This window comes from Piliocolobus tephrosceles, chromosome 10 (genome assembly GCF_002776525.5).
Source record: "Piliocolobus tephrosceles isolate RC106 chromosome 10, ASM277652v3, whole genome shotgun sequence".
Lineage (NCBI taxonomy): Eukaryota > Metazoa > Chordata > Mammalia > Primates > Cercopithecidae > Piliocolobus > Piliocolobus tephrosceles.
In genome coordinates, this window is record NC_045443.1 from 93,422,922 (window position 1) to 93,436,840 (window position 13,919).

At 42.3% G+C, this 13,919-nt stretch overlaps 1 protein-coding gene across 1 annotated transcript in view; it reads right to left on the bottom strand.

The window, feature by feature from the left end:
* Positions 1-439: 439 nt before the first annotated feature.
* Positions 440-13,919, bottom strand: part of HAL (histidine ammonia-lyase) — a 28,283-nt gene continuing 14,803 nt past the window's right edge. The window contains exons 17-21 of the mRNA XM_023230750.2: positions 13,717-13,882; positions 11,103-11,237; positions 4,343-4,451; positions 4,174-4,243; positions 440-2,140 (exon numbers count right to left, since the gene is read on the bottom strand). Of these exons, the coding sequence (XP_023086518.1) occupies positions 2,000-2,140; positions 4,174-4,243; positions 4,343-4,451; positions 11,103-11,237; positions 13,717-13,882 (621 nt within the window). The 3' untranslated portion in view covers positions 440-1,999. The remainder of the gene's footprint in view (positions 2,141-4,173; positions 4,244-4,342; positions 4,452-11,102; positions 11,238-13,716; positions 13,883-13,919) is intronic.

The window sequence follows — 13,919 nt, forward strand, 5'->3', positions numbered from 1 at the left end:
TGCTGAGATTACAGGCATGAGCCACCGCTCCTGGCCTGTGATGGGATTTTATGCATGTGGTAGATTGTCAGATACGGGCCCATGGATCACGCCAAATCACATGCCCATGCCCTTGAGTGTTACTCTCCCAAATTGACTCTGGGCCTGGAACGTGACTTGCTTTAGCCAACAGGACATTAGCGAATGTGGCACAACAGGGGCTTGAAAAGCCCTTGTGCTTTAGGGTTTGCCTCCTCCGGCTGCCCTGAGACAACTTGTAACAAAGCCCAGGTGAGCCTGCGGGGCTGGGGAGGAAATCCTGATGCCTCCAACTCTTTTGCTGCTAGCCAAGGGGAAAAAGAGTGTACTGAGTCAAGCATATGTTCCTTCAGAAACTTGATTAACTGCTGTTAGAGGTACTAAACCATTATAAAAACCTAAGAATAAAGCGACATCATAAGGCAATTGAGACTTAGTTTATTCCATGTTTCCCTTGAAGTTCCCTTGAAGGCGTGTGTTGTCAGTTACTAATAGAGCCCTGTAGAAAACTCAGTGACAAAGTGTCATTTTGACCTGGAGGACTGCAGGGGCCGTGAGAATCCAGCATTCCCCAAACTGGAGCGATGAGCACCATCAGACCACTGGGGGCTACTGGCTCAACGGCAGCTCATGGATGACAGCGCACAAACCTCATTTGTGTGTGTTCACATTTTGACAAAGAATAGCACCAAACAACCTTTAGGTAAACAGGCTCCTCAGCACATTTTTTGTTCTCTGAATTTCTCTGGGCAGCAGTTTTCACTTCAGTGTCCACCTTTCCGGTGGACAGGTTGCAAATCTAAAGAGTGAAAACTCTATTGTGAAGTCCACTGATGGGCCCATTTTAGACGGCAATCAGGTAGGCAAGCTGGCAAGTGTGTCTGGCCTCCTCTCCACCAGCTATGGTTTTTAGAGCCACGGTTTCAGACCACTTGAAGGGCCTTGCACATACATGCACACATGGCTGCAAAGTCACAGAGCTTAGCCTTGGGAAGCCAAGAGGTCATGTGACCCATCTTTCATTTGGACAGATACACTTAAGCCATCCCTGAAGGTCCTTTATCTTCTTGGGGGAAAAAACAGATTGGGTAATACATTCCAGTGCTCCATCTGACCTTTGTCAATAGGACTCATTTTAATGATTACCATTACAGAAAGGAGGTTGGTTAACGCCCAGAGATTCCTTATCTGTGAACTGAGGAAGCTTACAATAAGCATGTGAATAGAGTACTAACACCTAGGAAGTGAAAATACTAACCTCAAACTCTACACATTTGGGGAATATGTGTAGTGATAAATACGAAATACACAGTTTAATAAGAGCCACCAGATAGCAATCTTTATATTCATTCCTTATCTCCTTTGCACATGAAACCCCTTGTTGGTTTTAATCACCTCTATAATTAATAGCTGAAGACCCTATTGACTACTCTTTACTATGATCCAATTAATAGAAGAAAAAAGCAGCTTAAGGACAAATTATGACTTAAAATGGTTATTTATGAAGACATATTAAGGCATATCATGCAAAGTAAAATTAGCCAAAGAAAGTCAACTGGTTGAAGCAAATTAAAAACAACAACAAAAAAAGGTTAACAAAAGCCTAACATTTTTAGAAAAAATTGCTATCAATCTGTTTCCAAATTTGAATTCATCTAATGCTAAGAGTAAAACAGGCACATACAATTGTGGTTATTCTTCTTACCCTTAAGAGTGAGTGGCCTGTTGAAATTGTTAAGAAAGAAAGAAAACTCCTACAATCTGAAAATACCTGGTAGGTCTTGAACCATGACAACAGGAACACAGTGCTGAATTTAGCAACTATAATACTGCCATCAGCCTAACCAAAGTAGGCGTTAGAAGAACTGAAGTATACAATGGATTGATCTACCTAGGAAAGTTCTCAGGTCTCTCCTTCAGCCTAGTATTGCTTTGTGCTAAACTGACTGCCCTCTGATCTGCTACTCCATGACAAAGCCCATTAAAGGTCCTCAGTCTCCGGGATTTTGGTGGATTTCTTGTGCAGAAATTTCAGTGAAAAGGCTGTTGGAGAAAGAGGTCTTGATTCCGGAATATGCTCCATTCTGTATTTTTCGATGTATGGAGCAGCTACTTCCCAAACCTGAAAAGCAAGGACAAAACAAAGTTGAAATATTGACAACATTGTTTCCACATGCTATTACACATCAACTTCATCCGAAGTCAAAACATCCTCTATACATGACTGGACACAGCTGCTGTTTGCTTGCCTTTATTTTAAGCCATTTGACATATGACCTGTGTCAATTAGTCTTTGGTTGCATTAAAGACTGTAAATATACAAAGTCCAAAACTTTCTAAAGTCATCATAAAGATTTTAAGCTGCATACTTTTCCAAAGCAAAACAAGAAAGCAAATAACAAAACCCAGAGAATTCAGTGTGGACAGAGTGAAGGATAGCTTCTCCAGGGTCTTAACAGGACCTACATGGTTTTTTTGTTTTATTTTGTTTTGTTTTGTTTTTGTGAGACAGAGTCTCACTCTGTCACCCAGGCTGGAGTGCAGTAGCATGATCTCAGCTCACGGCAACCTCCACCTCCCAGGTTCAAGCAATTCTTGTGCCTCAGCCTCCTGAGTAGCTGGAATTACAGGCGCCTGCCACCAGACCCGGCTAATTTTTGTATTTTTAGTAGAGACAGGGTTTCACCATGTTGGCCAGGCTGGTCTCAAGCTTCTGGCCTCAAGTGAGCCGCCCACGGTGGCTTCCCAGAGTGCTTGCTGGGATTACAGGCGTGAGCCACCACATATGGCCTGGAGCTGTGTGTTTTCTAAAGCAAGCCTTAAATGATAAAAGGAAGTGAACTGAATTTCCCTGTTGCCTTATTTCCATGCCACGGGGGCTCTGTTCCTTTGACCCTGCTACTTAAAGCATGGCCTGTGCCCCTGCAGTATCAGCATCACCTGGGACAAGTCAGCATCTTGGCCTTCACCCAGAACTACTGAATCCACACCTGCATCTTAACAAGATGCCCAGCAGATTCATAGCCACATTAACATTGGAGAGGCACTGCCTCAGATCCTTGGTTAGTTTTCACTTCCCACCCACCAACCTCTTTTTTTTTAAGCATACCATCATCTCAAAGTAAGGCCCTGGACGGGCATGGTGGCATGTGTCTGTAGTCCCAGCTACTCAAGAGGCCAAAGTGGGAGGATCACTTGAGCCCAGGAGTTCGAGTCCAGCCTTGGCAACATAGCAAGACCCCCATCTCTAAAAAAAATTTTTTAATTTAATCAAATTAAGGCCCCGTTTTTGGTTTATAGCTGCTTTTTAACTGCCACCGACAGCCAAGGAGCCTTTCCTATTCTTTTTTATGACCTTAGAAAATGAATACTCTTAAAGGCTAACTCTCACATACCTCCCTCCTAGCACCAAAACTGGCAGCAGAAAAGCAGCTTCCCCACCAAGAGTGCAGGACATGCTTAGAAATAATGGGTGTGAAAATCCCAGGGAAAAATCACTCCCCCAGAGCAGAGCAGCTGTTTTAAGGAAATCAAGCGATTCTAGGGAACATAACACCCCCAAGTTATTCAAAAGGTTTGAAGCACTTCAAAAGCGATATTTAAAAGATAAGCCAGCACGCTGGACATCCGTGCCTGGCAGCTGAGTGTACGATCAATGTCACCAGTGGAAATACACAGGAAAGAAAAACCCGCATCTCACCAGAGCGCTAGACAGATGGAAAGTCTTCTGAAGTAAACACCTGGGCCTTGGTTTTCCCTCCAGGTCTATACAGCCATTGCACCCAGTGGTGGTAGTTGTGATAGCATCACCCGGAAGGGAACATACTTTTGAATCAAAGAGGACATCTTGCAGGGGTGGGGAGGTATCAATGAACCTGACATCTTCTTTTTTCGCCATGAATATTGTCCCAAAACTCCATTTAAAATTCATTTCTGTTTCTAATCCTTAGATATTCAACATTTGGCTGCACCCTGGGGCACGTAGTGTTTATTACATGGCTTCTTAGTGGTGCTGCAAGTTGTTGCTGAAATACCTTTCTGCTCATTCCCCAGGAATAGCCAGAAAACAATAGAATAAGGCAATATTTCCCCATCCCCGACTTTGCTTTCCCGTAACAATTGAAAATTAAGAAACAAGCCAAGGGGCCAGCTTGCCTTCTGCTCCAGGAGCAGCCTGTGCGCTGCCTCGATGTCCGGGGCCATGAAGCGATCTTTTATCCAGGGCCTATAGGGAAAGCACATTCACCCATCAGCCAAACTTTAAGCCCTGCCAGGGTTTACCGTGCTGAACTGATGTAACTTTCAGAGACCTGTTTGATCTTACCTTACAACAGAGCGCACCAGGTCATAGACCTTCTCCAGTGGAGTGGTTGTTTTCAGGGGACGTAGAAACTCTATACCCTGGCAGGCTGCAAGGAGCTCAATGGCCAGCACTGAAACAAGAAATTCCAAGAGGGTAGCTTATGAAAGTTTGACTTCATGTTTGAGGAACGTGGATTTCCCAAAGTTGACACCCATCACCGGCCAACCAACAGATGGTTCGTTCTCTGTCTATCTGTAGAATTAAGTTGCTTTGGTATTTAGTTGCCATTTTAACCTGTTTTCTAACCCCTTGACTGTATCTTTAATGCTGAGAAGGGGAGAATTGAGACATTTACCTGAATAATTACGAGACCCGCACACCTACCCAGGAAGCTGCCCATTCATTTGCACTAGCAAAATCTGCCATTCACATCCTCTAACCAAGGTTTGTTGGCCAAGTTTGGGCCATGTGGGTAGGGAAGGAGGTCAGAAAGAAGAGCTGATCCTCATCTTGAGCCCCAGCTCTATTAAATAATTGTATGCATTTCATTGAGATGCTTTAAATCTCATGGTTTCCAATTCCATACGAATTGAGAGGTGGGGATACTGGACTAGAAGATGAGAAATTGCTTCCAGGTCCACAGTGAATTTCACAACTTCATCCTCTCCCATTGCGACCTATCTGCACTCACCAGAGTTCATAATGTACTTCATAAATTGAAAGACAAGAAGCCAAATGTTTTTAATACTCTATTTGGGTTAACCACCTAGACAGTCTGATCAACTTTAAGCTTCTAAACTAATTTTCTTGGCAAGTAATGAAATCCAAAGTGGTTTAATCTTGAATTACATTTCAATAAAAAAACTTCTTCATAATCTAGACTGGGTCAAATGTAAAGAAATACGGATTCCAATATTAAAAATTTATTACAGGTATGGCACATTTAATAAGTGTTCTTAGGTCAGAAAGACAATATAAAGATTTCTGCTTTAGTTGACTTGAGAACCTTTAAGCTTGAAGGCCTGAAACAGACATTACGGAGTTAGTTCCAGGGCAACTAAAGACTCACTTGCGCATTCACTGACTCCTTCAAATCCTTGATAGAGGTCTATGTGCCAGGTATTTCAAGCCAAAGAGAAGAGCAAAACTAAAAGCAACTTGAAATTTACATAAAGGTAGAAATAGGAAACACTTGTCATCCATCTTGATCATAGAAGTTGAGTGAGGAGTTGGCAAGTGAGAAGAGATATTATTCATTTAAAGCCACTTAGATGACTGGAATAAATCCTAGCTTATTACCAAATCAATGACCCTATTTTCCAGTCCCAAACCTTACAGGTATTACAAAGATCTGACTAAAGTAGTATACTCTCAACTCACAGCGATTTCATTTTGACATACTTCCACGGGAGGACATATATGAAGCAATCATGCAAATGGAAGTCCAATAAACCATGAAGATGCTAGTTCATTTTTTGGAATCAATATGGCAGTATAGGGGAGTGGTTAAGACAGTGAACTTGAACCAACTGCCTGGGATTGCAATTCTAGCATTGCCATTTACTATCTGCATAACCCCGAGCACATTATTTAACCTCTGCCTTGGTTTCCTGTCCTATCAAATGGAATAATAGTACTTACCTTTTAGGGTTACTGTGCAGGTTAAATGAATTAAAAGACTGAATGCACATAAAAAATGTTCAATATGTGTTGGTGATATGATGTTACATCATGAGAAGCATGGTCTGATAGGTAATGTCAAAGACCAGAAAAAACTGGGAAGTAAATATTTGCAAGATAAATGTGAAACATGTCAGGAAAACCTTAAGTGGCTACCTCTGCAACATTTGGTTAAATGTTCTTTGTTGCTAGCAGTTCTCCCTGAATCCACCAATTGGAATTTTAAAAGTCTGACACTTTCTTGTTACAAATTCAAGGGGTTCAATGCATCTTGATTTCGCTGGATATATTTCAAATGGCTCTCATTTATTTTGAAATAAGCTGATATTCTGTGGCCTAATAATCCTTCGAATCTTCGATCCTCAAAATAAATTTCTTAAACACACTGAAAACACGTATCGGAAGAACCATGGAAACACCTTTTGGTTTTATATGATTATTATCTTCACCTTAACACAGTATAATTCACATGAATTAAAATAATCCCAAGCAAATAAATAATGGTACCACTTAGATATATTGCAAACATATGTTCTACTTAGATGTATTGCAAATATGTTCTCAAAGTTTTACAATTTGAACATTATTCATTTTATCTGTCTCTGAGGTTAATTTATACCTGTGTTCCTTTCTCTAAAAAAAGATGCTTCTCTTGACCTTGCAGACCTCTGCTACCCTGAGCTCTTGAAGCTATTTCCTTTGAAAAGGTTTCCCTCCTTCCTCCCATAGGCTATTACGTTTCAGGTTATGCCTTTTCCCTCGAATGCAAGGTTCTGTTCCTGGTATTCTCTCCTTATGTCTAGTAGTTTTCAGCTGCCTCTGTGCAGAGAATGCTGACCTTCATCATTAATCCCAGGACATGGCTAGGTGCGGTGGCTCATGCCTGCAAACCCAGTATTTTGGAAAGCGAAGGCGGGTGGATCACTTGAGCCCAGGATTCGAGATCAGCCCAGGCAACATGGCAAAACCCCATCTCTACCAAAAATATAAAAATTAGTCCAGCCCACTGGTGGCATATGCCTGTAGTCCAGCTACTTGGGAGGCTGAGGTGAGAGGATTGCTTGAGCCCAGAAGGCAGAAGTTGCAGTGAGCTGAGATCTCACCACTGCACTCCAGACTGGGCAGCAGAGCAAGACCTTGTCTCAAAAAAAAAAAAAAGAAAAAGAAAAAAAAAAAAGATGAATCTTCAGACGTTCCTGAGCTCTGCATCTGTACTTGGATATCCCATCTCAATATAACCATATAACCCAAGACAATATATTTTGTGCACATCCCCTTTCCTTTTCCTTGCAAAACTAATGTGGTACTTTTATTCACGTGCACATACACACACCCATTAGCTGGCTCTATTTGCTGTTTAGGCCTTAATCTTAAATACTTCAGAAACACGTTTTCTGGTTCTTTCAGACTAGATCATGTTCAGTTATTTCCTCCTAGAACTGTTTTTATAATTTTGTTAAGTGCTACAAAAAGTTACCATGCTGTTCAGTATCTACTTCTCTGGCTAGACTTAAATTTCTAAGAGGGCAAAGGCCAAGTACATCTCTTTCACTGTTTAATCCACTGTGCTCAAGTGGTAGATGTCTTTCCGCCCCAGTCAGGTGGAATTATTCTTTCTGTGTTCCCACACTAGTTACCTGTGTAACAAAGAATCACTAGTAATAAGCAGGTGCTTATACTCTATATCCAGCATCACCGGATGCCAAGATTTATAGGTATTTGTTTAATATACATAGACAAAGCAAATTTAAGTAACAATAAACATGCTTGATACACAGAGTGCCTTTTTTTTTGTGTGTGTGTGCCAACTACACATTTCTGATATAAAAGGAGAGAACTACATTGGACAAGCTGCATCTATCATTTGGACCTATAGTGCCAACTTTATTGTCATGCAAACATTTGAGCACCCAGTCTGGGCCAGGCATGGTTCTAGATGTTTTAGGTCCACCTAGGGGTATGATCAAGACAGAGAAGATCCCTGCCCCAATAGACCTTATATTTTACTAGGAAAGACAAGCCTAAGTATATCACAGGTATTATACTAAGTGCTGTTAGGAAAATAACAACAACAAACAAATGAAATAATGGTTGCTGCTTTAGCTGAGGTAGACAAGGAAGGCATCTCAGATGAATTCTAGGCAGTTCCAGAGATAGAATGAGTGAAGTCCTTGGGGCCAGTGCTGCAGGCAAGCAGTCCAGCAAGTGCTGAGGTAGGGATGCATTTTTTGGCAGATACAAGAACAACACTGGGGTTTCAGGGTTGAAAATGGGATGGAGAGGCCGGGCGCGGTGGCTTAAGCCTGTAATCCCAGCACTTTGGGAAGCCGAGACGGGCGGATCACGAGATCAGCAGATCGAGACCATCCTGGCTAACACGGTGAAACCCTGTCTCTACTAAAAAATACAAAAAACTAGCCGGGCGAGGTGGCGGGCGCCTGTAGTCCCAGCTACTTGGGAGGCTGAGGCAGGAGAATGGCTTAAACCCAGGAGGCGGAACTTGCAGTGAGCTGAGATCCGGCCACTGCACTCCAGCCTGGGCGACAGAGCGAGACTCCATCTCAAAAAAAAAATAAAAAATAAAAAGTAAAAGAAAATGGGATGGAGAGAGGTTGCAGTGACAGGCAGAAGCTGGATCATGTAACCAGCCATGTTACCATTGGCTTCAGTAAGGGGGTTGGATGTTATCTTGAGCAATAGAAAGTAACTGGTAAATTTCCCACAGGGGCATGATGTGGTCTAAATTACGCTTTCAAAAGCTCATTCTAGTTTATTGTGTGTGGTTCCTAGAGAGAAACATTAGTGAAAAGAAGGGGACTAAGACCCATCTAAAAAGAAAAAGAAAAAAATTCCAAATGGGAGTAACCAAGAGCCATTTAAGAAATTATTTTAAGAAAAAGAAAGGAAAACAAGGGGGCCCATCAGAAGGAGATGGCAGAGGCTGGACTGGTGTCTTTTGAAGGTAGGATTGATTTGCTGATGAACTAGATAGAAGATAATCGATAGAGAAGGGTGACTCTAAGCTTTAGACCAGAGCAATATGTTCAATAGAGAATCCTTGTGAAGAATGAATATAAGGAACACATTATGGTAGATTGATAATAACAAGTCCTAGGTCAGGTGCAGTGGCTCCTGATCTTTTTTTTTTTTTTTTTTTTTTTTTTTTGAGACGGAGTCTTGCTCTGTCACGGGGGCTGGAGTGCAGTGGCCGGATCTCAGCTCACTGCAAGCTCCGCCTCCCGGGTTTATGCCATTTTCCTGCCTCAGCCTCCCGAGTAGCTGGGACTACAGGCGCCCGCCACCTCGCCTGGCTAGTTTTTTTTTTTTTTTTTTTTTAGTAGAGACGGGGTTTCACCGTGTTAGCCAGGATGGTCTCAATCTCCTGACCTCGTGATCTGCCCGTCTCGGCCTCCCAAAGTGCTGGGATTACAGGCTTGAGCCACCGCACCCAGCCTCCTGATCGTAATCCCAGCACCTTGAAAGCTGAGGCAGGGGGATCATTTGAGCCCAGGAGTTTGAGACCAGCTTGGGCAATATAGCGAGACCCTATCTCTACAAAAAATAAAAAAAATTAGCTGGGTGTGGTGGCCCATGCCTGTGGTCCCAGCTACTCAGGAGGCTGAGCTGGGATAATGGTTTAATCCCAGGGAGTCAAGGCTTCAGTGGCCATGTTCATGCCACTGCACTCCCGCCTGGGTAACAGAGGGAAACCCTGTCTCAAAATAAATAAATAAATAAATAAAGAAGTGCTGGCAAGGATGTGGAGAAATCGCAACCTTCAAATACTGCTGGTGGGAACATAACATGGTGTAGCCACTTTGGAAAACAGTCTGGAAGTTCCTAAAAAGATGGGCATAGAGTTACCATATGACCCAGCAATTCCACCCTAGAGAAATGAAAACATCATCCACACAGAAACTTGCACATGTTCATAGCAGGATTATTCATATTAGCCAAAAGGTGGAAACAAATCAAGTGTTTGAAGGGATAAACAGAATGTGGTGTATTTATATGATGGAATATTATTTGGGTATAAAAAGGAATAAAGGACTGATTCATGCTACAACATGCATGAGTCTTGAAAACGTTTTACTATTAGAAGGAGCAAGATTATATGAAAAATTAGAAAAAGTAAACATTTTACTAACTAAAAAAAGATAGACACAAAAGACTACGGGATTCCATTCACATGAAATGTCCAGAATAGGAAAACAAACCACAAAAACAAAGACGGAGACAGAAGGTAGATTCGAACTAGGACTAGGACTGGGGGAGTAGGGAGAACAGGGAGGTCAGAGTTGAAGAGCACCAGTGTCCTTGTGGGCTGATGAAAACATTCTAAAATTGATTGTGGCGATGTATGCACAGCTCTGTGAATCTACCAAAACCCATTAAACTGTACAGTTTAAGTGAGTGAAGTATAAGATATGTGAATTATATCTCAACACAACCATTACCAAAAAAAGGACTGAACTCTCACATTTATCTTAAAATTGAGATATTCTTTTGTCAGCCATCTGCTTCCAATACTGTTGGGTAAACTTAGAAACACAGAGAAAAATGCCTAAAGGAAAGCAATTCCTCTTTCTTTAAAAACAGAATAAACAGGCCAGGCACGGTGGCTCATGCCTGTAATCTCAACACTTTGAGAGGCCGAAGTGGGCAGGTCAATTGAGGTCAGGAGTTTGAGAGGAGCCTGGCCAACGCGGTGAAACCTCGTCTCTACTAAAAACACAAAAATTGGCTTAGTGGCGCTACTAATTTCAGCTACTTGGGAGGCTGAGGCAGGAGAATCGCTTGAACCTGGGAGGCAGAGGTTGCAGTGAGCCAAGATCACACCACTGCACTCCAGCCTGGGCGACAGAGCAAGGTTCTTAATCTTTAGCGAAGATCAGAATCACCTGGAGGGTTCGTTAAACACCGATTGCTCCACTCTCCTCCTAGAGTTTCTGAATTAGCCGGCCTGGAAGGAGGCCTGAGAGTCTGCCTTCCTAACAGGTTTCCAGGTGATGCTGATGTTGCTGGTGGGCGATCCCACCTGAGAAGCACAGGCACAGTGGTCTATCAGGGAGGCCCGCCATCCCGGACTCATCAGCATTACCTTGCTCCACGTGCTCGATGACCCTGAGGGCCTTCCTGGCTGCCCATCCTCCCATGGAGACGTGGTCCTCCGTGGCCGCGCTGGTGGAGAGGGAGTCAACAGACGAGGGATGGCACAGAGCCTTGTTCTCAGAAACTGCGAGAGACCAGTGCCAGTTAAGAAGTGCTCCTCATAGGATGAGCTATCTGAAGGACCCCTGGCTTCCACAGAATGCTCCACAGCATGGGATACACTCTCCAGAAGATCTGGGACATTATTCAAGCCCTGATGATAGAAAGCTGCTTTGGGAAAAGGAAGCAGGTCATATTTTTCCCCAGGTGAGGACTCCAAAGCAATAGTGAGTTCTGAGGTAGGAGGGGGATGGGACAGCTGGGAATTCTAATATAACAAGGCCAAGATGAAAACCTGGGAAGCATTTAGCATGCCAGGGAGACTAGGGGAGAAAGAGACATGATGGCCATTTTCAGGTACTTGAGATCAATTTGGTTGTGTCACCAGAATTCAGGCGTGGCATTTGGGGACTGAGGCTAGACCCACAAATCTTGGGGAAGAAAATTTAAGACTTCAGAATGTTCAAGGATGATATAAGTGGATGTAAACAGGGGCTCGATGACTGCCAGAAGTATCTGGGAGAAGGGGGAATTCTAGAGAGGACCAAGATATAGGACTGTCGAGCTTTCCAGCGCACATGAACCACTTGGGGACCTTGTTATAACAAAGAGACTAAGCTTTGGGTGGGGCCTGAGAGTCTGCTGTTCTAACAAGCTCTCAGGTGATGGCCATATTGTTGGTCTGAGGACATAAGTAGCAAGGACTTAGGTTAGGAAGTTCCCTTGCCCTAGCTTGGAAGTCAGGAAAGGTCAGACTCAAAGTCTCTTCTCTTTCTTAGGCTTTAAGAGCGGTCATGGGTGAAGTTTCCGTTGTTTTCTATGCCATATGGGATCGTATCCTAAGATGATCTCGCTTTAAACTAGGGTCATGCTACTTTGTCAAGGTCATGTTGGTTGGCCAAGGACTTTCCAGGTTTCAGCACTGTAAGTCCCCAGTCATTGGACCCTAAACTGAGGACTATATGGATAAGCAACCTGTGGTGAGGCTTGTTCAGAGAGATAACTTACAAGGGCCAAAAAAAGAAAAACCCTAATTTTACTGCAATGAAAGCAAGCCAAACAACCTCAATAGGCAGCTTGGGAAACTAAAACATATTCAAATGAGGCTTCCCAATGTCCATCATGTTCTCTAGAAATCAATGACTACTCCCCCACTATGTTATTGTGAGAAGTTTCTACCTGTTAAAGGGTTATTTTATTAATAAGCAAGTGAGCAAATAGAAGATACTGGGTCAGAGGAGGTGAATTCAGTGGCTCTTAGTTGGTTATTTGTGTTGGTTGGAAATAATATTAATAGCAACTAGTATTTATTTAGTGCTTATGATATGCCAGGCTTTATATGCATCAATTCATTTAATCCTCCAAACTACCCCCTTAGGTAAATTTATCATCTTCATTTTATGCAGGTGTAAATTGAGGATCAACAGGATAAAGAGGCTCACAGATCTAGTAAATGGCAGAGCTGGGCTTCTAATCTAGTGTCTACGCACGTAATAACTCATGCTATCCTGCCTTTTAGGGTAGGGTAGATAAAGTAGAGGATGCCCAGTTAAATTTTGATTTTAGATTTAAAAAACATAATTTTTGTAGTATAAGTATGTCCCAAATAATTCAAATTTAAGTAGTCATCCTGTGTTTTTGTTTGTTAAATTTGACAACCCTATTTTAGGGTTGGATTAGTATGGATTAAAATGAGATCCTCATTTATTAAAGTAAAAGCACAGTTTTGCATGCCAAAATTCACAGGTTTGAATTCTGCTTTACATCTTGCTAGCTGTGCAATATTGGGCAAGTCTCTTAACTGTCAGATCTTCAGATATTAATCTATAGATAATAATAGCACTTACTTCAGGTGACAATTGTGACAATTAAGTGAATGAATATAAATGAGGCCCTTAGCACTTACTTAGTGCCAGGGACTGTTCTGATGTGTTACTCCATCTGTCTCTTACAATCTTGAGTCAGAAATAAACTATATTGAAGCTCAATCTTCATAGAGGGTATCCTGCTGCTTATAAGCATTTATTTATGTTGCAACAACATCTTTATGTTTTTAGTGGTTGTTATATTTAGTGAAAGGTATCCAAAGTTTAATTATAGGTTTGAAAGTTTAATTAAAGTTTAATTATAGGTCGGTTCAAGTTTCACCATTAACTATAAGCATCTTAGTCTTCTTCCAATAGTCTTCCAATGGAGATTTGGAAAAAAGCTGCAGAGATGAAGTTCATATGCAATGTCAAATTGCTTTCCACAGATAAATTGTCCATTACAGCCTTATTATTGTATTATTATATTTCAGTATAACAATATTGAAGTTGTTAAACTATCTTTTTCTGAAAAATATTAGAATTAACCTGTTACATTTGCACTGAGAAAGCTAGGATGCAAATAAAAGTGGTGAAAAGTTAGATCTCACTCACAGACCGCATTTGATACTTCTGGGTGAAATGGAAAGACCCTTAGATGGATGGGCGTGTGTTCTGGGAAAAGGGCAGTATCCTTACCAAGGGCTGCTGCCGTGCAGTGGGCTATCATGAACCCAGAGTTCAGACCACCTTCAGCCACCAGGAAGGCAGGCAGCTCACTGAGGGAGGGATTGCAGAGCCGCTCGATTCTTCTCTCACTGATTGCAGCAAGTTCATGGATGCCAATGGCCAAGTAGTCTAGGGCCTGAAAGAGGGTCTCCACTCAGTCAGCCTATATTGGA